The 25,784-nt window shown below is 39.9% G+C and overlaps 1 protein-coding gene and 1 pseudogene across 9 annotated transcripts in view; one reads left to right on the top strand and one right to left on the bottom strand.

Moving 5' to 3' along the window:
* The window catches only part of EPB41 (erythrocyte membrane protein band 4.1), a 339,397-nt gene that overhangs the window by 132,144 nt on the left and 181,469 nt on the right, over window positions 1-25,784 (bottom strand). For 7 of the 9 annotated variants that reach the window (XM_050794655.1, XM_050794666.1, XM_050794658.1 and 4 more), the window contains exons 2-3: window positions 9,483-9,943; window positions 3,125-3,337 (exon numbers count right to left, since the gene is read on the bottom strand). In XM_050794655.1, the coding sequence (XP_050650612.1) occupies window positions 3,125-3,178 (54 nt within the window). In that variant the 5' untranslated portion in view covers window positions 3,179-3,337; window positions 9,483-9,943. Of the gene's footprint in view, window positions 1-3,124; window positions 3,338-9,482; window positions 9,961-25,784 lie in introns of all 9 variants that reach the window. The other 2 variants (XM_050794646.1, XM_050794636.1) reach the window with 1 other exon arrangement.
* On the top strand, window positions 14,592-15,075 carry LOC126958395 (60S ribosomal protein L27-like; annotated as a pseudogene).

Below are 25,784 nucleotides of genomic sequence, written 5' to 3'. Positions count from 1 at the left end.
ATATGCACCATCATGCCTGACTAATTTTTAAAATTTTTTGTAGAGACAGTCTCATTACGTTGCCTGGGCTGGTTTTGAACTCCTGGGCTCAAGTGATCCTCCCACCTCAGCCTTCCAGTGTGCTGGGATTACAGGTATGAGCCACTGCACCTGGCCTGAGGTTTCTTCTTACTTCTATACCCTTCATGAAATAAAATAAAAATGTCACTTTCCAATTTCTTCTTTTATCTTTGGTTACCAACAAACTTTCAGGTGGCTACACAGTTTAAGCAGGAAGGATGATTTATAAAATTCCTGTTCTTCAATTTGTCAGTTTACATATGTAATACACATATATTAGATTGGAAATTGTGTTACAATTCAAGGTAAAATTCTACTTTTCTTCCATCTCATATTCCCATCTCCATCCTACACATCACATTCTTTATTTTTGGTGCAATATTTCCTATAGCATGCTATGAGCAACTAACTCTCAGTTACTGTGACTACTTAAATTACTGAATCAACTGTCCAGAGTGACATTTAATTGTAGCTGTGGAAATCATTAGACTGTATCATTTTCAGACCAAATGTCCCAAAGAAAATGAGCTATGCCTCAACTCCCTACAATCTCTTTCGGAAAAATGAATAAAGTAAAATTCTAGATAGCCAACAGACACTACCTGTTGGAGTGGCTCCTTCAGTGGTGCTAGGAATCATTTCCTTAATGTTTCTTAACCTAGAAAGTCAAACCACTTCCAAATTTGGGTTATTTTACTCCTATTTATAGGAAGAAAATATCCTAACTTAAAGACTGAGATTTAGTCAGAAAGTCCTGGCTCCTCCATTTACTAGCTAAACAAGCTGAGTAGATTCAATTAACTTTTCTGAACATTAGTTTGCTTAGCTGTGAAATGATAAGAATATTTACACTCATCCTACCTCGTTATTGGAATTATTTAAAAATAATCAAATATGTGAATGTCTTCTGAGAAATACATATGAAAATACTTCAAAAAATCAGAATCATTTTTGGGGCAAACATATATGACATGTCCTCTCAGTGAGATGAGTTATTTTTAATGTCTATTAATAATTCACAAAAATGTTCATCCATTGTCAGTTTTAACTCATCTATATCAAATCATTTTCTTCTTTTTTCTCCCACGTTTTCATTCTAAATGACAGAAGATGATTTGAAAATGCTTCATGTATTTTCCCTAATCCCTTATTCATAATTCTAAAATCCAAATGGATTTTTGAAATCTAAATTTGGACTTGAACTGTAAAGAGGCTATTTGTAATCTTCATTTATCCATCTTAGAATGAATCTTCATATATCTTACCATAGAAATAGTATGTTTGATCATGTGGGTGCTGCTACAGACACTGCTGGGTGTATTATAAAATATGCAGAATAGGTACTTATTCCCTTGCTAAACTTCAAAATATTCTGAATTCTAGTTTTTTGTTTGTTTGTTTTTTGAGATGGAGTCTCGCTCCGTCGCCAGGCTGGAGTGCAGTGGCATGATCTCGGCTCACTGCAACCTCCACCTCCCGGGTTCAAGCAATTCTCCTGCCTCAGCCTCCCAAGCAGCTGGGACTATAGGTGCGTGCCACCATGCCCAGCTAATTTTTGTATTTTTAGTAGAGACCGGGTTTCACCATGTTGGTCAGGATGGTCTCAATCTCTTGACCTCGTGATCTGCCTGCCTCGGCCTCCCAAAGTGCTGGGATTACAGGCGTGAACCACCGTGCCCAGCCTCAAAATATTCTGAATTCTAAAACACATCTGTCCCCAAGGGCTTCATATATAAGAGATCCATATCTGGATCTTGGTCTGAATGGGAAGAATGAGTGTAAAATAGCTTTCTCCATCTCTAAATTAGTTAGTGCAAGAAGCAGAAAAAGCAGACCCTAAGTCTCTAGTTAGGTGTATAGTACCTGTTTTAAAGTACAATTACATCTTTCTTGATTTCCTTTTTAAACTTAGAGAATACCTATTAGTAAATATAGCATAATATTTTAGATGATTTGTGCTTGAACATATTTGCATTTGCTCATAAATACGGTGATTAACAAACAAGGGTGGGTGCGGTGGCTCATGCCTATAATCTTAGCACTTTGGGAGGCTGAGGCGGGCAGATCGCTTGAGCCCAGGAGCTCAAGAGTAACCTGGGCAATATGGTGAGAATCTGTCTCTACAAAAAATTTAAAAAATTAGCCAGGTGTGATGGTGTGTGCCTGTAGTCCCAGCTACTTAGGAGGCTGAGGTGAGAGGATCACATGAGCCCAGGAGGTTGAGGCTACATTGAGCTGTCACTGCACCACTACACTTCAACCTGGGCAACAGAGCAAGACCCTGTCTCAAATAAATAAATAAATAAATAAATAAAATAATTTGTTGCACATATATGTGAATTATATGCTTTGTCAATAAAAGCTGTTACTAGTAACAATTAAAACAATTGCCTATATATCAAGCATATCATAATAAATAACTACTGTTCTAGTTTGAAAAACAGTTAGATTTTTTAAAATTTCAACTTGCCCTGAAGGAGCAAAAACAGTAACTGAATAACTCTGATATTTTTCTTCAATCCTGATTCAATCACTTATTCTTTCAGAAAATAGAAAATTTTAAGAAATGGCATTTACTGGGCTTAAAGACTTACTCATCATCTTCCCATAACCCCACCTCCAGAAAATCACCATTAATACTTCTATCCACAGAAATAATCATTAGCGGTTGGGCACAGTGGCTCATACCTGTAATCCCAGCAATTTGGGAGGCAGAGGTGGGCAGATCACTTGAGGCCAAGAGTTCAAGACCAGCCTGGCCAATATGATGAAACCCTGTCTCTACTAAAAGTACGAAAAATTAGCCCAGCGTGGTGGCACATGGCTGTAATCCCAGCTACTGGGGAGGCTGAGACAGGAGAATCACTTGAACGTGGGAGTTGGGGGCTACAGTGAGCCAAGATTGCGCCATTGCACTCCAGCCTGGGTGACAGAACACAACTCTGTCTCGAAAAAAGAAATCATCTTTAGAGTGAGTCTTATTGTGGGCAAAATCACCATTTACCCAACTCTAGGTGAAACAACCTGTAAGAGTTCTGATTGTTGGAAATGAAAACATACTCACCTCCACAACACATTCATAAACTGTGTCATCCAACAAAGAAACCTTGCAGTGCATGTTCCTGTGTTTTCTGATTGATTTTTGGGAAGCTTTTAATTCTCCTTCTGCTTTTGATTCAGGGCTTTCTTCTTTTACTTCTATTTTGGAGCACTCTTCAAGTCCTTCTCCTTCCTTAGTTTCAAAATCTGGATCTTCTCTGAGTTCTTCCTGAGCAGGCTACATATCCATGATATCGCCAAGTCAGTAATAAAGACATTTCACAAAACATGCTGTATATGCTTTTACCTATAATAATCTTACCAACAAAAGCATGAACTAAAACAAATATAGGTGACATTAATATTAAATAATTATTTTTCTATAAAAAGTAATACGATCCCCCAAATGACCTAAAGACTTTGCTAGTATTAAAACTTCTCAGGTAGAATCCCATCAAATCAATAAATGAAGATTTCAGGCAAACCAGAGGTTACCAATCCATTGCTCTCAGCATTATGTATTCTTCCTGACCAAGCCATTACATGCTATTATTAAAGTTTACAAAAACGTTGTCTCTGCCCATGCTCCTCAATTTTAGCAAGGTAGCCTTACAAACTGCAATATAAGATGTGACTTGTTACATATTCTAACTTTTAAATTAATTTTAATTCTAAGAGAAATGCTTGGAACCAATTTTATATCATTAAGCAAACATATATAGTAGGCTAAAAATTTTAACTACCAGTTAACACCTTTCTACCCAATATTAATCACGTTAAATGCAAAGAAGAGTCAATGAAGGAAGAGTTTCCTGGTGCAATCTTAAATTATCCTCAAATAATACCGATAAGTAGGATAACATTTTTGGCATACATTTTTTTTTGAGACGGAGTCTCGCTCTGTTGACCAGGCTGGAGTGCAGTGGTGCGATCTCGGCTCACTGCAAGCTCCGCCTCCTGGGTTCATGCCCTTTTCCTGCCTCAGTCTCTTGAGCTGGGACTCTGTAGCTGGGACTACAGGCGCCTGCCACCACGCCTGACTAATTTTTTTCTACTTTTAGTAGAGACAGGGTTTCACCATGTTAGCCAGGATGGTTTCAATCTGCTGACCTCATGATCTGCCCACCTTGGCCTCCCAAAGTGCTGGGATTACAGGAGTGAGCAAACGTGCCCAGCCAGCATACATTTTACTTGTACTTTCAATACAACAAAACTACTGACGTATTTTTATCTAAACCCAACTAATTCTTTTCTTTTAAAAGAATATGTTACTTCCTTGTGTAACAGCTGGAAAAAAATTAAAAGAAAAAAAGAATGCATGGTTGACAATTAGGAAAAAGGAATTATTTGACTCCTGCATTAAATACTGGAAGTAATCTAAAAGACTCCTTCCCATCTTTCATGACCTTCTCACTACAACCTCAGGAAGACCCTTTATTGGCTATCCTATCTATCTATGCCCACTCTACTGTCTTTCCTATCAGTACTCTGGTGCCTTCATAACTTATTACAATAAATAATTATTTTTATTTACTACTTTTTTTGTCTTTTCTATTGAAGTCCACAAGGGTAGAAATCATGTCTGTTTTATAATAATAATAATACCAAACATTTTTACAACAATTACAATGGGCCAGTTACTATTCTAAGAAAATTACTTATGTGAACTCACTCAATCCTCATAACTACCCTGCGAGGCAGGTACTATTATTACACTCCCACTTGACAGAGGGAGGATAATAGTACCTGGCCTGCAGGGTTATAAAACTGAGGCCAGAGAAATTAAGTAACTTGCCTAGGATCATACAATTAATAAGTCACATACCAGTCTGGCATGATTTTGTTTTTTTTTTTTTTTTTTTTTTTTTGAGACAAGAGTCTCACTCTGTCACCCAGGCTGGAGTGCAGTGACATAATCATGGCTCAATGCAGCCTCCACCTCTCAGACTCAAGTGATCCTCCTACCTCAACATCCCAAGTAGCTGGGACTACAGGACAGACACCAAGCCCAGCTAGTTTTTTAATTTTTTGTAAAGATGGTGCTTCTCCATGTTGCCCAGGTTGGTCTCGAACTCCAGGGCTCTAGTGATCCTTCCGCCTCAGTCTCCCAGAGTGCTGGACTTACAGGCATAAGCCACCACACTCAGCCCCAAAATCCATTTTTTTAAACCTCTTCACCATACTGTAGTTTTTATTTACCAAGGTATATCTAGCCTTGGGTCTGGCACACATGGTAGGTTTTCAATAAATATTTGTTGAATTAATAAATAAACAAACATTAAAAATTTACATAAGCTTCCAAAAAATCCAAGCTCCTCTGGATGAAGATTGGTACAATCCTATATTTTTATATGTTATATACTTATATGTAATATAAATATATATTTATATATTTATAATATAAAGCAAAAACGCTTTTTAAAAAATTCTGGATAAAAAAGGACCATTTAAATAAAATCCTATTACATATATAGAAATATGGTTAGGCAAATAAACCTTTATCCAGAAGGCTGTGATCCACAAGGTTTTGACTATAAATATTAGTTTTCAAAAGGCCTAAAATAGTTTGTTCCTTTAAATAATATCTCCTTTAAATTTTATTAACAATATCGTTTCTTTTTCTCCACATGAAAACAAATACCTATGGACAATTTATTTCAATTCTGAATTAAATTTTTTTTTTTTTTTTTTTTTTTTTTTTTGAGACGGAATCTCGCTCTGTCGCCCAGGCTGGAGAGCAGTGGTGCGATCTCGGCTCGCTGCAAGCTCCGCCTCTCGGGTTCACGCCATTCTCCTGCCTCAGCCTCCTGAGTAGCTGGGACTTCAGGCGCCCGCCGCCATGCCCAGCTAATTTTTTGTATTTTTAGTAGAGATAGGGTTTCACCTTGTTAGCCAAGATGGTCTCGATCTCCTGACTTCGTGATCCGCCCGCCTCAGCCTCCCAAAGTGCTGGGATTACAGGCGTGAGCCATCGCACCCGGTCGAATTAAATCTTAATGAATGAGATTTTAGTTAAATCTAAAATTAACTTTGTCCATCATCTGTGTCAACTTGAGTACGAATCTATGACCTTTAGACAATACAGACAAGTTGTGATTCAAATGCTAACTAAAACAAGATATGGATTTTCCCCTATATAAAGCTGAAGGAAAAAGCAGTTAAAAACCCCTTGAGGCCAGGCACAGTAGTCACGCCTGTAATCACAGCACTTTGGAAGGCTGAGGCAGGAGGATTGTTTGAGTTCAGGAGTTCAAGACCAGCCTAGGGAACAAAGCAAGACCATCCCTGCCAAAAAATTTAAAAATTAGCTGGGCATAGTGGCATGCACCTGTAGTCCCAACTACTCAGGAGGCTGAGATGGGAGGATAGCTTGAGCCCAGGAGGTTGAGGCTGTAGTGAGCCATGATCGCACCACTGTATTCTAATCTGGGTGACAGAGAGAGAACCTGTCAAGAAAGAAAGAAAAAAAGAAAATAAATAAAGAGGGGGAGGGAGGGAGGAAGGACAAAGGAGGGAGGGAAGGAGGGAGGGAGGGAGGGAGGGAGGGAGGGAAGGAAGGAAGGAAGGAAGGAAGGAAGGAAGGAAGGAAGGAAGGAAGGAAGGAAGGAAGGAAGGAAGGAAGGAAATTTTAAAAGCTCTTGAAAGTACCAGGCTTCCTGAAAGATAATGTAATTTTTTTCTTTTTTTTTTTTTTTTTTTTTTTTTTTTTTTTGAGACGGAGTCTCACGCTGTTGCCCAGGCTGGAGTGCAGTGGCGCGATCTCGGCTCACTGCAAGCTCCGCCTCCTGGGTTCACGCCATTCTCCTGCCTCAGCCTACTGAGTAGCTAGGACTACAGGCGCCCGCCACCGCGCCCGGCTAATTTTTTGTATTTTTAGTAGAGACGGGGTTTCACTGTGGTCTCGATCTCCTGACCTTGTGATCCGCCCGCCTCGGCCTCCCAAAGTGCTGGGATTACAGGCTTGAGCCACCGCGCCCGGCAATTTTTTTTTTTTTTTTCAGATGGAGTCTCGCACTGTCACCCAGGCTGGAATGCAATGGCGCAATCTCGGCTCTCAGCAATTTTCCTACCTTAGCCTTCCGAGTAGCTGGGACTACAGGCGCCTGCTACCACGCCCAGATAATTTTTTATATTTTTTGTAGAGACAGGGTTTCAACATGTTGGCCAGGCTGTTCTCGAACTCCTGACCTCGTGATTCGCCTGCCTCGGCCTCCTAGAGTGCTAGGATTATAGGCGTGAGCCACTGCACCAGGCCGATAATGTAATTTAATTCTTTTGGTATTCCTAAAATAAAATAGTATTAAGATATGAATGGTTTCTTTGCCTTTACTGTTTGTGTTTATTTACTAACATTCATTGAGTATTTATTAAATGCCAGGCAATGTTTTAAGAGCTTTTACCCATTTTTCTCTTTTAACCCTTTCAATCCCAAATGAGGTGGATATTATTATCCCCATTGTACAGAGGAGGAAACTGACAAAGTGAAAAGTGTCACTTTTCTTTGATTTGAACCCTCTAGTTGGATTCCATAGCTTGCATCTTAACTATTACACAATATAATAAATCTTGTTTTCAACCTTGTTTCACTAATAGCAAGTGTGTAATTATAATTTTATCCTAAATTTTACTCTCGGCACTTTGAATATACAAGTAATAGTTCTATAAATACATGTAATATTCTAATAAGACTCTAATAAAACTACAGAATCCAAATCTCAGACCTATAACAGAAACATGTAGGACTTATACATTTTCCCCGCTAACACTGTCAGAGTTCTAGAAGGACTTACACTTTTAACAATGCAGATAATATTCACATGCTTCAGAAATAAGAAGACTTTGAAAATAATTCTTAATTTGTAATGGTAAGGCTGAAAATAAATGACATTCTTAGAAAATAGTCTGAGTTACAGTACTAATATTTTCCTATTTTTTTTTTTGGACAAATAAACAGACTCACAACTTGTGTTTAGTTTAACAACACTATGTCACAATTAAAGCCCCAGACTAATATACATTACACAGGTGATAGAAAGAGCTAGACTTCCTCATCTATATCTTACACTCTGTGACAATATGATCTAGTTAAAGAAGATAATCAAAATAAGGTAGACATGACTTGAATCTATCACACACCTTCAGATGGTTTGAATTCATCACACAGATTTTAGGAAGATTTACGTAAAAGAACCACATCTGCTGATAACTGTCTTGTTCCTAATAATTCCACAAAAATGAACTCTAAACCATCTCACTTTTATTTTCTTTTCTCATGAAAAATCTTCAATTTGTTCCATTATTATAATAAAATGAAATATAGGCTGAACACATTCATTTGATACTTTTTTTTTTCTCTTCTATTCTTTGATTTATAAACAGTAAATGGACAGACATGGTGGTGCACACCTGTAATGCCAGCTGCTCAGGAAGCTGAGGTGGGAGGATCACTTGAGCCCAGGAGTTTGAGATTAGCCTGGGCAAAATAGCAAGACCCTTTATATAAACATATAAAGTGTAAGTATCTTTTTAAAAAGTAAATTTCCAATGACTACATTAATTTTTTTAGAGTAGAAACTATAGGCCGGGCATGGTGGCTCACGTCTGTAATCCCAGAACTTTGGGAGGCTGAGGTGGACAGATTACCTGAGGTCAGGAGTTTGTGACCAGACTGGCCAACAGAGCAAAACCCTGTCTCTACTAAGAATACAAAAATTAGCTGGGCATGGTGCCCAGAGCCTGTAATCCTAGCTATTCGGGAGGTTGAAGCAGAAGAATAGCTTGAACCCAGGAGGGGGAGGTTGCAGTGGGCCGAGAGCGCACCATGCACCACTGCACTCCAGCCTGGGTGACAGAGCAAGACTCAGTCTCAAAAAAAAAAAAAAAAAAAAAAAAAAAAAAAAAGAAACAAATAGAGTAGAAACTATAAAACTTCATGATGCTACTTATCACTATCAATGCCTAAGTCAACTAGCTGGTAAGAAATAAAACCAAATACTCTTCTTTTTTTTTTTTTTTTTTCCTGTTGTTGAGACGGAATCTTGCCCTTGTAACCTAGGCTGGAGTGCAGTGGCGCAATCTCAGCTCACTGCAGCCTCCACCTACCGAGTTCAAACTTCTCCTGTCTCAGCCTCCTGAGTAGCTGGGATTACAGGCACCCGCCGTCACACCTGGCTAATTTTTGTAATTTTAGTAGAGACAGGGTTTGGCCATGTTGGCCAGGCTGGTCTCGAACTCCTGACCTCAGGTGATCTGCCTACCTCAGCCTCCCAAAGTGGTGGAATTACAGGCGTGAGCCACCGCGCCCAGCCCAAATACTCTTAAATGAAAAATAAAGTGTATAACCTGCCTTCCTTTGCCCACCTCCCATATCCATACATCCTTACCTGTGTTTCTGCACTGCTTAATGAATGAAGATCCAAAGATGGGTCTGTTTTGAGTTCAGGTTCAGGAGCTGCAATCGGTGCCTTTAAAATGATCTCTTCATCAAGACTGGTTCCAAATTCTCTCTCTTTCTGACCTCCTTCACCTTTTTCTTTATCTGACTCTACTTCTTTGCCTCCTCCTTCCTCGTACACCTGAGATTTGGGCCTTTTGAGAAACGAGGAGAACAGTCGTGAAAGGCCTCTGCTTTCTGATGTCCGCTCCTTGTTCTTAGTCAAGTCTTCATGTGTAGGAGTGTCTCCATTAGAAGCTTTCAGCTTCTGTTCAAACTGATTATCTCCTTCGGCTACTGTTTGACAAGATTCCTCCTGCTGAGGTTCTTGTTGGCCTGAGTTTATGGCTCCCTCACCCTCTTCCTTCTGTTGGTGCTGTGAATTTTCGGCCTCAGTCACTAAACTCTTCTCTGTTGTCATGATGTTGCTATTAAAAAGAAGATAGAAAAGGGGGGCTCTTATAAGCAATACTGTTGGCAAAACCCTAAACCCTAAAAAATTAATATACTTAGGTATTTAATTGCCAACAAACAGAATTCCAACCCATTAAACATGAGACTTTCCATTAAATTATAAAAATATCTTATCTACACATCCTGAATAAAATATTAATGCCTTGAGTCACTAAAGATATGCACATAGAGAGAGTAGCTTAAAATAGTACCCACCGAGGCCACCTTAGTGAAATACATCACGTACTAAATCCAATGCCTAGAATTGTATATAGTAAATACAGTTTTATCCTTCCTTAAAAAAGGATCGTGGTTTAGTGTCCTTTGAAGGTATCAATCTGAAGGTGTAGGATTTGCAGGAATTATTCCGTGCAAAATTCTCCACACCCCAAGAGACAATGAAATTTACAAGTTCCCCAAGTCTTCATTGTTCTTTTTCTTTACATTTCTTAGGATGCAGAGACTTCTCTATTAAAATTGCAAAAGTAAAATTCTGATAGTTTGCTGTAAGACTGGACAACAGCAATGACAAGTATACAGTTGAAATAATTGCAAAAAATTTCCTTAGGTTTTCGTGTTACAATTCCAAATTACAACCTCTTTCAGAGGTATCCCTTTTTTTTTTCCTTTTTGTGGAGAATGGTGTCTCGCTATATTGCCCAGGCAGGTCTCAAACTCCTGGGCTCAAGCTATCCTCCTGCCTCTGCCTCCCTAAGAGCTGGGATTACAGGCATGAACCACCACGCCCAGCCAGAGGTATCCCATTTTAAGCTCTTTCAGTCTCTTTTTTCTCCTGATAAATAAGATTTTGAAAGCTCAGCATTTTTTTTTTTTACTTTTTTATTTATTTATTATTATTATTATACTTTAAGTTCTAGGGTACATGTGCATAACGTGCAGGTTTGTTACGTAAGTATATTTGTGCCATGTTGGTGTGCTGCACCCATCAACTCGTCAGCACCCATCAACTCGTCATTTACATCAGGTATAACTCCCAATGCAATCCCTCCCCTCTCTCCCTCCCCATGAAAAAAGCTCAACATTTTTAAGAGTAGGAAGTGAAACTAACAACAGAGAAAGAAGATACAGAAGAAAAACTTAGAAAGCAAGTGTTGATTCACTCGTAGGGGAAGAGGAAAAAGCACGCAGCTGACCTTACATATTTCCAACATCTTGGCTTCTAGCCTCTTGATCTCAAAATTCCAGTATTATCAGTCAAGCTTCACAATAACAGCCAACAAGCATTGTCACGTCTACTTTACTAAAGAATAACCAACACACGTGGGGACTTTGAAAACACTGGGCAATGAAGTTGACTATTGATGACCTTCTGCTTTGATTCACTGCTATCACTAAAAGTACTTCCTCACCATCACTCACAAAGCATTTACATTGTCTTCTCATCTTCTCTGTACTAAATAAAGCAATTAAAAAAAATTTTTCAGGCTAGCGAAGTGAAGCAGTGGGAGTAAAGAAGTAACAAAGACATCTATAACTGGTTGTGATCAATTAGTTGTAAGCACCACTGCACCGGACCAGCCTAAATCAAGTAACTTTATCTGGATGTTAACAATCTGAATGAATGAACAAACTATATTTAGCTCATTCCCTCCTCAGGCCCTTCACACTTGCTGCTCTCTCTACTTACGATGCTCTTCTCCTGGCTATTTGAAGGCTGGTCTCCTTCATATCACTACCGTCTTAGGCCTTAGGTGGCCTCCCCACATAACCTGGCTAAAAGTATTCGCCTTCATGCCTCCAGATACCCTCACAGGACTACTGCTCTTATTATCTGCAATTATTTTGTTAACATATTTGTTTACCAGTTTATTGTCTTTCTTCCCTCTCTCTAGCTAAAACGTCTTCCTTCCCTCTCTCCAGCTAAAAGTTCTGTAAGGACATGAATCTTGACTTTTTTTTTTTTAACCATTGTATATCCAATGCCTAGAATAGTACTTGACATATAATAGGTATTAATAAAAGTTTTAGGCCAAGCGCAGTGGCTCACACCTGTAATCCCAGCACTTTGGGAGGCCAAGGTGGACGGATCACCTGAGGTCGGGAGTTTTGAGACCAGCCTGGTCAGTATGGTGAAGACCCGTCTCTACTAAAAATACAAAAATTAGCCGGGCATCGTGGCAGGCGCCTGTAATCCCAGCTACTCAGGAAGCTAAGGCAGGAGAATCACTTGAACCCGGGAGGCGGAGGTTGTGGTGCACCAAGATCGTGCCATTGTACTCCAGCCTGGGCAACAGAGCGAGACTCCATCTCAAAAAAAAAAAAAAAAAGTTTTTTGGGGCTGGGCATGGTGGCTCATGCCTGTATCCCAGCAATTTGGGAGGTTGAGGCAGGAGTATAACTTGAGCTCAGGAGTTCAAGACCAGCTTGGGCAACATAGCAAGACATCGTATTTATAAAAAATTTAAAAATTAGCCAGGCATGGGTGGCGTGTGCCTGTAGTACCAGCTACTTGGGAAGCTGAGGCAGGAGAATCACTTGAATCCAGGAGGCTGATGCTACATTGAGCCATGATCATGCCACTGCATGCCAGCCTAGGTGACAGAGCGAGACCTTGTCCCAAAAAAAGAAACAAACAAAAACAAAAGCAAAACAAAACAAAAACAAAACCTAAGTTTTTTAAAAAATTAATTGATTTCACTGAATATATCTGATAAATACAAACTACAAAGGCATTCTCTAAATTTATTCAAGTAAATTTACTTCAAATGCATGATACTAATTGTTTCATTCAGCAAATTCTTATCAGGCACCTAGCACAGGACTGATGCTAGGTGCTAGACACACAAGTCAAGGTCTATGTCATCATGGAGCTTACATTCTTGTTTCAACTTTAACCAGTATAATGAAAGAAAATTTCAAAAAAATTTTTGTTTAAAACCACTATTGATACAGACAGGGGGCAGAGAAATTCTAGGCAGAAAAGGACGGGTCTCTGACGAAACCCCACCCTCAAGCGGAAAAGCATGAAACTGCAGCCCAAAGTGAGAACTTATATCCCTGTTTTCCTGCTGGAATGTTGCCTTTTCCTAAACCACCCATGGCCCCACCTCACCCCATCCTATAAAAACCCCAGACTCAGCTGGGAGGGAGAAGCGGCTGGATGTTGGAGAGAAGCAGCTTGACTTCAGAGGGATAGTTTGATGGCATAACTTCGGAGAAGAATTCGGCTGGAGATGGCTGTACTTCAGAGCAAGAGAATCTACCCACCCCTGGTCCCTTTTCAGCTCCCCTTCCTGCTGAGAGCCACTTTCATTGGCAATAAAATCCCCCATATTTACCATTCTTCAGTTCATTCCTGTGACCTCATTTTTCCTGGATGCCGGACAAGAGCACGGGAGCTATGTGTACAGATACAAAAGGCTGTCACACTGGACCTCTGCCTCACTCAGACAGGTAAAGGGCCCATCAAGCTGCTAACACTTAAGTTGTTCACGGATGGCAGAGCTAAAAGAGCACTGTAACACGTCCGCTGGGACTTCGAGGGATGCAGATACTGCCCCCTGGATACTGCTGTGGGACCCGCATGGCCTTGAGTCCTGCAAGCACCAATGCAGCCAGCAGGTTCCAGCGCTTGTGCACTCCAGTTCCTGCCTTGTTCACTCACACGCTCCTTCCCACGAGGAGTTGAGAGTGGCAGGCTGAGTAAACAAGGTAGGCCTGTCACAATTTCCATGAAGAAGTCAGGGAAATATCCTACTTCACTATGAGGGGTCTGATTCAATAGGTCTGGAATGGGGCCTGAGATTCTACAATTCTAATAAGATATTGCCGATGCTGCTGGCCCACTGAGCACATTTTGAGTAGGAAGCACAGAAAACCACTATTACAATCACTTTGAGAACGTACCTCAAAATGCCTAAGAAACAAAGACTGTAAAACGCTGCTTTTAGCAAGTGGAATATGAACAGTGGGAAATACTTGACACAGTAAGTGCTCAACAAATGCTTGTTAATTAATGAAGCAAATGATGCAACATATTAAACGTGAAATCACATATTAAATGTGAAAAGTGAACCACTAACATTTTTAAGAACTCTTTTTGGCACTTAATCAGACTTTGTAATCTTTAACCATAGAGTATGGCGATTCCAGGTTTCCTACCCAGCTGTGACAAGCGCCCAGATTCAGTGTTCTGAGTATCTCCATTGATAAGATATCTGTGCCACATTTAGGAAGTAATGATTAGGACAGGAGCCAATCACAATCTCGAAAGACACAATCCTCAATGGCATAATCCCGAGTGTTGAAATCCCAGAAGACCAAAATCCCAAAAATATAATTCTGAAAAAAGGAATTAAAAAAAATTTGAAAGATATTTATTTACATTTTTAAGGGGGATTTATTTGAGAAACATAAAAACACAACAGAACACTTCATAGGCCACTTTACATGATAAAATAGGCAAAAACAACATACATTATTTTATAAGCATAAACACTCGGGTGTAACTAATGACAGTCATACTGGTATAAGTTATGAACAGACAAGGTGTATTCATAAAAAATAGCTTAGATAACTGCAGTCATCTGAAATACCACGACAAACAACCTAAGTCTTAAGATCAATCAAAAACCATGATGGGCTTTTTGCTGTAGGCCCAAGTGGTTGCTGCCGAAATGAGCAAGTTCATGAAGCCTGAGAAGGTGGTGCTTGTCCTGGCTGGACGCTACTCTGGATGCAAAGCCGTCATCATGAAGAACACTGATGATGGCACCTCAGATGGCCCCTACAGCCATGCTCTGGTGGCTGGAACTGACCACTACCCCCACCAAAGTGACAGCTGCCATAGGCAAGAAGAAGATTGCCAAGAGGTCAAAGATCAAGTCTTTTGTGAAAGTTTATAATTACAATCACCTAATGCCCACAAGGTATTCTATGGATATCCCCTTGGACAAAACTGTCGTCAATAAGGATGTCTTCAGAGATCCTGCTCATAAACGCAGGACCCGACAAGAGGCCAAGGTCAAGTTTGAAGAGAGATACAAGACAGGCAAGAAAAAGTGGTCCTTCCAAAAGCTGTGGTTTTAGATGCTTTGTTTTGGTTATTAAAAATTAAAAAGAAAAAAAAATCAAACATGATGGGCTGCTACCATATATTACAGTTACCCAAAGAGTATTTTACATACATGCACAATGCTTTTTTTTTTTTAATACTGTAAGTTCTAGGGTACATGTGCACAATGTGCAGGTTTGTTACATATGTATACATGTGCCATGTTGGTGTGCTACACCCATTAACTCATCATTTACATTAGGTATATCTCCTAATGCTATCCCTCCCCCCTTCCCCCACCCTACATACACCAACAGGCCCTGTGTGTGATGTTCCCCTTCCTGTGTCCAAGTGTTATTGCTCAGTTCCCACCTATGAGTGAGAACATGTGGTGTTTGGTTTTCTGTTCTTGCGATAGTTTGCTGAGAATGATGGTTTCCAGCAGCATCCATGTCCCTACAAAGGACATGAACTCATCCTTTTTCATGGCTGCATAGTATTCCATGGTGTATATGTGCCACATTTTCTTAACCCAGTCTGTCATTGATGGACATTTGGGTTGGTTCCAAGTCTTTGCTATTGTGAACAGTGCCGCAATAAACATACGTGTACATACATGCACAATGCTTACACACGAAGTCAATGTTGTGAAAATGGACCTTGTAGAGTCAAGTTTGCAAATATGCAAAAAATGCATAAAACACATTCAAACTCTCTAAAAGTCTTTATACAATTTATACCTCCAGTAATGGAAATGATGTGAAGATGAAATACAGAGCACAGCAAATTGTAAAAAATAATGCTGGCAATTTGAACAAGTGGGGAAAAAACTTTTAAAAACTAAAAAGAAAACTCAACATATGAAAAAGTATATTACACAGTGATAGATTCTGGGCAATTGTGCAGAGGCGGTCCATAAGAGCAGGCAGACTTTCGCAGTCTTGCATCACAATGAACAGCTGCTTTTTTCCTTTTAGAGAATGGCTCTCCTCAGAGAATACATTCACATTCATTTTATACATGGTGCTGCTCTTTTTGAAATTCTTCTATGATTCATACATGGACATGAGCATTTCCTGTTAAATTTTCCCATCTTTTGTGCCATGCTTATATGTTGTTTTAGGCATGCAGAAATTTGTTTGACATGCACTCATGCACACCACAAACTTGGTGAAAACAATACTGGTGATCAAAGTGAAACACCATCGTGTGTCTTCTTATCCTACTGTGCACATAATTATTTTTGAACCAGTCAGTAACTTCACTGGTTTCTTCAGACAGATGCAGTTTTAATTTATTAAAAGCTCCTGGAGGACAGGCGCGGTGGCTCATGCCTGTAATCCCAACACTTTGGGAGGCTGAGATGGGCAGATCACCTGAGGTGAGAAGTTCGAGGCCAGCCTGGCCAACGTGGTAAAACCCCATCTTTACTAAAAATACAAAAACTAGCTGGGCGTGGTGGTGGACGTCTGTAATTCCAGCTACCTGGGAGGCCAGGCAGTCAAGGTTGCAGTGAGCTGAGATTGCACCACTGCATTCCAGCCTGGGTGACAGAGTGAGACTCTATCTCAAAAAAAACAAAAAACAAAGAACAAAAAAAAGTTCCTAGAATATCATCAGCTGGGAAGTAATGCCAATGCAGGCAAATAATGCACTTTAAAAATAAAAATAACGCACTTTTTTTGAGACAGGTTCTCACTCCACCTAGGCAAGAGTGCAGTGGCACAATCTCGCTCACTGCAACCTCAACTTCCTGGGCTCAGGCAATTCTCCCACCTCAGCCCCCCAAGCAGCTGGAACTAGAGGTACACACAACCATGCCCAGCTAATTAAAAAAAAAAAAATTTTTTTTAAAGATGGAGTTTCACCATGTTGCCCAGGCTAGTTTCAAACTCCTGGGCTCAAACGATCATCCTGCCTCAGCCTCTCAAAGTGCTGGGATTACAGGAGTGAGCCACCACACCTATCATGCACTTTTATTTTTTTTTTCTCAATCCTCCCCTAGTGACATCATAATGTGCTTTTTAAATTTTTAAAATTTATTTTATTATTATTTTTTTTTGAGACAGGGTCTGGCATTGTGGCCCAGGCTGGAGTGCGATGGCATACTCTCAGCTCACTGCAACCTCCATCTCCCCAGCTCAAACCATCCTTCTACTTCAGCCTCCTAAGTAGCTGAGACTACAAGCACGCACCACCAAGTCTGGCTAATTTGTTTTTGTATTTTGGGGACAGATGGGGTTTCACCATGTTGCCAGGCTGGTCTAGAACTCCTAGGCTCAAGTGATCTTCCAGCCTTGACCTACCAAAGTGCTAGGATAACGTAAGCCTGCCACAATGCACTTTTAAACTGAAACTTTCATCCTTGCTGTATTATGTGGCCAATCCATTCAGCTGAAGTTTCTGCCAAATGCATTGCGGCTCAATGGAACAAATTTTATCTGTAACATCTTGAAATTCACTTTTAGAAGCCTTGATTGCACCACATTCCAAATCTGTCATTACGATTCAGGGATTCAATCAAAATCCATTTTCTTCTGCCAAGTCTACCAAATCTTCAAACAAACATTTATAAGGCGTTTCACTTTTTCTAGTCACTAATACATAAACTAGTAGATAAGTTCTAGAATTTTCAGATTCAATGGGGGCATGAATTATATACAGGTGATTAAAAAAAAAAAGTGAGGACAGTTTCAAAAGTACCATCCATTAGCCAAAGTGAAGCATGTGCTAGTTTTGCTATATTAGATTTACTGGTAAATATAAGAAGTCTATCCTCTTCAACAGTCAAATCCCTTATCAAGAATAGTTCACCATTTAACGTGCTTTGCAACAGTGGAGGAACCTCAATATCGACAAGAGTTTTTGGTTCAGAAGGTCACCGAGCTTGTCAAATTCTTTTTATTCTGTAATGAAGGGTGTTTTTTAAAGGCAAGTATGAAGGGGCAATGTGTGAAGGGGCAGTACTCGTACACAATTGAATATAATTTGGCAGGGGAGATTTCCTGTATTTTTCGCATGCATTTTCAATTCTTGTATGACGTTCAAAACACTCACTGCACTTGTTTTGGAGAGTGGTTGTGGTCTACAAATTTTGTAAGTATATGCGGTCCATTGGAAAGTTTTGTTATTGCTTGGCCATTGCAATTAAGCAACATTCTGCTTTCACAGCAGCAATAATAATTAGCTTTTAAACTTCTATCTTTCACCATTAAGTAGCCTCATACCTTAACTTATCACAGCCTTTCTACGAGGAAACAATTTCACAGATCTTTCATTGTGTTGTAAGGAATACAGTAAGAAGGAATGACATTCAGCCTCTCTAATACCAAATCTCTATTAGTCAGGGTTCTCCAGAGCAACAGAACCAATAGGATACGTACATAGATACATGATGGAGGATTTACTAGGGGAATTGGCTCACATGATTGTGGTGGCTGAGAAGTTCCACAACAGGCTGTGTGCAAGCTGGAGACTCTGGGATGCCGGTGGCATAGCTCAGTCCAAGACTGAAGGCCTCAGAACCAGAAAAATTGATGGTATAACTCTCATCCTCAAGACCTGGGGTGCTACTGGTATAAGTCCTTGAGTCCAAAGGCTGAGAAGCCTATAGTTCTGATATCCAACACAGCAGAAGAAAAGTCTGTCCCAGCTCTCAGAGACATACATGCCTTCTGTATTTGTTCTTTCTGGGGCCCCCAGCCAATTTGATGGTGCCCACTAAAAATGAGGGCAGATCTCCCCCACCTAATCCACAAGACTTACACACTAATCTCCTCTGGAAACATCCTCACAGACACATCCCAAACAATATTTTACCAGGTTTCTAGGTATTCCTTAATCCAGTCAAACTGACATCTCTAAAACTAAGTCTATAACTCTACCCCTTGTCAACCTGGCATCTATATGCATCTCCTTAAACCATATTGAATTTCCAAATAAACACAATAAAGTAATAGTTCTGCCTAACATGAAGCAACTATCCTGTGATTGTGATTTTGGGGATTGAAGACATTAGGGATTTTAGACTTCAGAGATTTAGGCTTCAGGGATTTTGATCATTCAGGATTTTAACATTTCGGATTATGGTGTTTAGGATTGTGTCTTTTGGGATTATGATCCAAATCCAATTAAGACATATGAAGAGTTAGAGGATAACATCTATGAGTACAGAACTGAGACATTTTGCCACATAATGGGACATATGTAAAAAACAAGCTGAACATAAGAATAAATGAAAACATAATTAAGGAACAGGCACATAGGTAGAAAGGCAAAAGAATTCTACTGAAACATACTGAAACCAACTTCAGCTAATACCATACATTAAATGCTAGAAAACAATCAGGAATTCAAATAATGCAGTATTCAGCAAAGATGCTACAACTCAGTCTATACAAGATAAAACATAAAAATGAATGATTAAGGAGAGTTTGCATCTATGTTCTTTCCAGCCCTGTACACATCAGTAGCAATGCTATTAATAAGAGAAAAGAAAAAAAGAGAGAGAGAGAAAATATAAAATGAAACTGATAAAGTTTGCTGATACTTTCAGTTAGCTCTGAGGTTAATATGAATTAAACAAAAAATAAATAGCAAAAAGAAAAAAAAATCCTATGGATCACTTACTAAAAGCTCAAATAAACTTCTCGGGACAAATACCATGCAGTCAAGTACTTCGTGTTACAAATGGTAGGATGGGTACAGAGGAAAAGATACAAAGAAGTCAGGCAGCAAAAACAGGATAAATGCTCTACAAACAGGCTCTTCCCTATGTAAATGACACTATTTTCATTCCGGATATAAAATCCAAAAGGAGGTATCCATTTATTTAATGTCAGAAAGAGGTCTTTTGATTTAAACAAACAAACAAAAAAAGAATCTACCCAACACTGAAGAAAAAGTGATGAGTTACCATTCCATCTCAATCCTAATCCTCAAAACCCTATGAATTACACCCCATCTGGTATCAAAGATACACTTGTTTTAAAAGTGTGCATCTAGCTGGGCACAGTGGCTCACACCTGTAATCCCAGCACTTTGGGAGGCCGAGGCGGGCAGATCCCGAGGTCAGGAGATCGAGACCATCCTGGCGAACACTGTGAAACCCCGTCTCTACTAAAAATACCAAAAAAAAAAAAAAAAAATTAGCCGGGCATGTGGCGGGCGCCTGTAGTCCCAGCTACTCCGGGGGCTGAGGCAGGAGAATGGCATGAACCCGGGGAGTGGAGCTTGCAGTGAGCGGAGATCACGCCACTGCACTCCAGCCTGGGCAACAGAGTAAGACTCCATCACCAAAAAAAAAAAAAAAAAAGTGTGCATCTGTTAATTTCAGACAAATCAAACCTTAAAAAAAAGAAAAAAGAAAAACATACTGAGCAGACTGAAAAGACTGAATGGTTTCTTTCTTTTTTAACATCTCTTTGTAACATTGAGTCAGTGCTCCATTAATGCTTCTTGAGTGAAAAACTTCACAAAAACATTGCAGTTTGGCAGCATTAACAAAATTTCCTTTATAATCACCATTTAGGGATGAAGTTTGATGATTTAATGCTAGGTATTACTCTTCAAATTAGCTCACTGGAAAAAAAAAAAAAAACCACCAGGCACAGTGGCTCACACCTGTAATCCCAGCACTTTGGGATGCCAAGGCAGGCAGATGACCTGCGGTCAGGAGTTTGTGACCAGCCTGACCAACAGGGCGAAACTCTGTCTGTACTAAAAATACAAAAATTAGCTGCACATGGTGGTGCACACTTATAATCCTAGCTACTTGGGAGGCTGAGGCAGGAGAATGGCTTGAACCCAGGAGGCAGAGGTTGCACTGAGCCAAGATGGCACCACTGCACTCCAGCCTGGGCAAAAGAGTAAGATTCCATCTCAAAAAATAAATAAATAATGCTTTGAGGGAGGACTATAGATGTCAATAGGAAGAGACTTGAAGTGCAATAGGCAAATGGAATTCCACGCAGGAGAACCAGTATTGTTAAGAACATTTTAAGTCCAAAGAAACTAGTAACAATTCCAGACTAGCTGAAATAGGGCTACAATAGGGCAGTAGGGGGAGATAAGGTTAGAATAGAGCTACTGTTTAAAATTCCATGGCCAGGCACAGTGGCTTACACCTGTAATGCCAGCACTTTGGGTGGCCAAGGCAGGAGGATAGCTTGAGCCCAGGAGTTTGAGACCAGCCTAGGCAACATAGAAAGACCTCGTCTCTGCAAAAAATAAAAAATTAGCCAAGTGTGGTGACATGCCCCTGTAATCCCAGCTACTTGGGAGTCTGAGGTAGGAGGATCACTTGAGCCCAGAGGTCAAGGCTACAGTGAGTCATGATCCTACCACTACACTCCAGCACAGGTGACAAGGTGAAACCCTATCTCTCAAAAATAAAAAAATTAGATTCCAAAAGCAACAATAATAATAGCAGCTAGCATGTATTGAGTACCTAAATGCCACATATTATTCTACATGCCTTACAACCACTCTACAAGGTAGACATTCTCATTTCCCAGAAAATAAACTCTGGGTGGTTAAAAAAAATTTTAGATTTTTTAGATCTTGGAGTCATGCATTAATGAAACCATTAAACATGGTGATGATTCTGTCATAAATTCTCAGGCTAGTATCTGTCTCTGTAAAACACAGTACTTCAGATGCTTCTACCCCAGAGATGCTTCTCTGTTAACAAAACCCCTATCTGTTGAGAAGTTACACACAGGCTATTCAATCTGGCCAAGACCACCTCTATTTCCACCAGTCTCAAGTTTCCGACTCATGTACATATTTCTTTTTTTACTCTTTCCAGAGTGTACGTGAAGATGGAATGAAACAGGAAGAGACAGGCAAAGACACATTATAAAACAACTTGAATATCATGCTAAATTGTTGGGACTTGATTCCTGAGAGCCACTGAAAGCTTTTAAGTAGGGAAGTAGATAAAGTGGAGGCAGAAGAGGCTAGAGACAGAGGGAAATTCAACAAATGACTGGGTAAATTCAGGTTATCAGTGAATATTCACAATAGGAATCCCTAGGGAAGCTGAAATCAATACTGAGCACAGAAACTTGAAAAGCCTTGCAACCAAGGTTTAAGAACTCCTGCTGCCCTTAGTTTCTCTAACTTATTCTCACTAGCACACTTCTTATTAATGCCGGCAGTTGCATATTGGAGCCTAAAGGCATTTTTTTATAATATACCTCCTTTGGCCCACTTTGATAAATGGTAATAGAACCAAAATAAGGCCGAGCACAGTGGCTCACACCTGTAATTCCAGCATTTTGGGAGCCTGAGGCGGGTGGATTACCTGAGGTCAGGAGTTCGAGACCAGCCTGACCAACATGGTGAAACCCCATCTCTACTAAAAATACAAAAAAAAAAAAAAATTGGCCAGGCACGGTGGCTCATGCCTGTAATCCCAGCACTATGGGAGGCTGAGGCAGGTGATCACCTGAGGTCAGGAGTTCGAGACCAGCCTGACCAACATGGAGAAATCCTGTCTCTACTAAAAATACAAAATTAGCCGGATGTGGTGGCACATGCCTGTAATCCCAGCTACTCGGGAGGCTGAGGCAGGAGAATCACTTAAACCTGGGAGGCAGAGGTTGCAGTGAGCTGAGATCATGCCATGGCACTCCAGCCTGGGCAACAAGAGCAAAAAAACTGTCTCAAAAAAAAAAAAATTAGCTGGGCGTGGTGGCAGGTGCCTGTAATCCCAGCTACTTGGGAGGCTTAGGCAAGAGAATCGCTTGAACCCGGGAGGCAGAGGTTGCAGTGAGCCGAGATTGCACCATGGCACCCCAGCCTGGGTGACAGAGTAAGACTCCATCTCAAAAAAAAAAAAAAAAAAAAAAAAACAAATAAAATAGAGAAGAGAGATTAATATCTGGCAAGTATCTCAATAAAACATGCCCAAAATAAAATTCTTAATTCTGTTTTTCCTGTTCCCATAAGTGGCTCAATCATATCATCCAGTATCTCAAAGCAGAATCATAAGGGCTGTCATTCTCTTAGCCTTCTCCATTTCCCTTCCTAACCAAATTCATCTGTTAACTCTATACAGTCTACTACCAAAATATATTTAGAACCAGTCTATTTTTCAGCTTCTCTACTGCTATTATGTTTGTATGAGTCTTCTTCACTTCTCACTTAAATTATATCCTAGAATGATTTGGCTTTTGCCTACCTCACTAACCTCCGCCCTTGGAGGTTACCCAATTTGACAATAGTTCACACACTAAAAAGGATCTTAAGTCCTTGATTGAACATGGCCCAACAGAAATGAAATTCTAAAACAGCTTACAATCTTTATCTGCATTTCTAGACTTATAGTGACCAGAGCACTCCTAGAGTAAGTAGTGGGGCTACTCTAGTAAGAAAGACAAACTTAGTCTCCGACCTCCTGAATTTGATTCTCTATCTGAAGATTGTGGACAGTAATAGCCCCTCAGTTCTCAGTATTTATACTACATCTTAAATCTTACATTCTATTTTACATACAGTAATCTATTTTAGAGAGAAAGAATCTGTTACAGATAGAAGATAATGATGGAATTTGAAACCATGTCATAAAATAAATAACTGAACAATATTGGGACCTTTCGCCTAGAAAAAGAGAATTCAAAGCAGGAAAGTGATTGCTGCTCTAACAAATTTCAAGACCTGCTGAATTTCATGTGACTCCTAAGGGTAGAATTCATTAGTCCACAGAAATTACAAAGACTTAGTTTTCATCTAAATAAAATAAAAGGAAGAAATTCTTAATAATTAAATGAACTGCTTGGGAATAGTGAGCTTATTATCACCAAAACTACTCACACAAGCAGAATGCCCATCTGTTGTAGATGCCAGAGAAAGGATTCTTCCAGTAAGTGGGTCCTTACATTAACTGAATTCAATGCTAAGATTTTACAAAAAGGAAAGAAGAAAGAATACAAAAGGGGTTGGGCACAGTGGCTCACAGCTATAATCCCAACACTCTGGGGGACCAAAACAGAACTATCACTTGAGACTAGGAGTTCCAAACCAGCCTGGGCAACATAGCAAGATCCTGTTTCTTAAAAAAATAAAAATAAAAATATTAACCGGGCATGGTGTTGCATGCCTATAGTCATAGCTACCTGGGAGGCTGAGGCAGGAGAATTGCTTGAGCCCAGGAATTTGAGGCTGCAGTGAGGTATAACTGCACCACTGCACTCCAGCCTGGTTGACAGAGCAAGACCCTGTCTTTGAAAAATAAAAATAAACAAAAGGGACATTAGAATAGTTACACAAATGGGTTATTTTTTAAAGGGTGTATTATTTCTCCTCTACCCCCAATATCCCCGTGGACACCAGAGAAAGGCTACATTATAGATTCAGAGTTACCATTTGGATTAGGAGAATAAGGGGGGGAAAGCAAAAGTGAAGGATAATAGGCCCTTTTACTTCTCTAGTCAGAGAGCAGAATCTAGTGACATTCTTTCAGACAGAAAGAAAATATGTTCAAATACAAAGGTTTCAAAACTATGCTAAAAAACAGCTTCTTTCCCGATAAAAATCAATCCCCCAAAACCACAGGAAAGTATCTTCCCTTTCTAACTCAATTTAAGTACACTAATTAGCACCTCTAGAATAGGATAATCACCAATGTGGTCTTTGGATGAAAATGGTAATTTAAAATTTACAGAAGAGTTTCTTCAGAATTCTTCCTCTATCTTCTTGAAATTATTTGGATCTTAAATTACTCTTTATAAAGGCTTGCAGTGGCTCACACCTGTAATCCTAGCCCTTCGGGAGTCCAAGGTGGGAGGATTGCTTGAGCCCAGGAGTTCGAGACCAGCCTGGGCAACATAGTGAGACCATGTCCCTACTAAAGGAAAAAAAAAAAAAAATTAGCCAAGCATAGTTTCATGAGCCTGTAGTCCCAGCTACACGGGAAGCTGAGGTGGGAGAACTGCCTCCTCCTGCCCAGGAGTTAGAGGCTGCAGTGAATCACCATCACACTACTGCACTCCAGCCTGGGCAACAGAGCGAGACTCTGTCTAAAAAAAAAAAAAAAAAATACTTGCCACACTGAGTGAATCAGGAATGTCACTCAGCATGATCATGCTGTTTTCAAAAACTTGGTTTTTAATTTAAGTCATTTCTATGGTGACTAATACCGCTGAATCAACTCATTCAAAGATATTTTTAAATAAACAGACTTACTCATCTTCTTCTAAGAAGATGAAAATGCATTCTTTACTTCTCTAGAGAATTCAGGCATATACTTAGAAGATGTCTGAATATAGTCTAAAAGTACACCACCTGGGCCCGGGCCCTCCCAGAAAATACACTACTGGATCAATGATTACTGAGCATCAATGAAGATGATGTGAAACAAACAAACAAAAAAAAATCATTTCCACGGAATTGAGTTTTATTCCTTTTAAGTGTCAAAGTGGGCTGGGTGCCGTGGCTCAAGCCTGTAATCCTAGCACACTTTGTGAAGCCTAAGCAGGCAAATCACTTGAGCCCAGGAGTTCAAGATCAGTCTGGTATGGACAACATGGTGAAACCTTATCTCTATAAAGGATACAAAAAATTAGCTGGGCATGGTAGCATGCACCTGTAGTCCCAGCTACGGGGACAGGGTAGGGGTGGATATGGAGTGGTGAGCCTGAGGTGGGAGGATCAGCTGAGCCCGGGAGGTCGAGGCTATAGTGAGCTGTGATTGCTGCACTCCAGACTGGGTGATAAGAGTGAGACCCTGTCTCAAAAGAAAAAAAACTGTCAAAGTTTATTATTTGATCCGTTCTAGATGGA

The sequence above is a fragment of the Macaca thibetana genome, chromosome 1 (genome assembly GCF_024542745.1).
Source record: "Macaca thibetana thibetana isolate TM-01 chromosome 1, ASM2454274v1, whole genome shotgun sequence".
Lineage (NCBI taxonomy): Eukaryota > Metazoa > Chordata > Mammalia > Primates > Cercopithecidae > Macaca > Macaca thibetana.
Note: the sequence above shows the minus strand (reverse complement) of the source record. Positions and strands in the feature narration are given on the sequence as shown.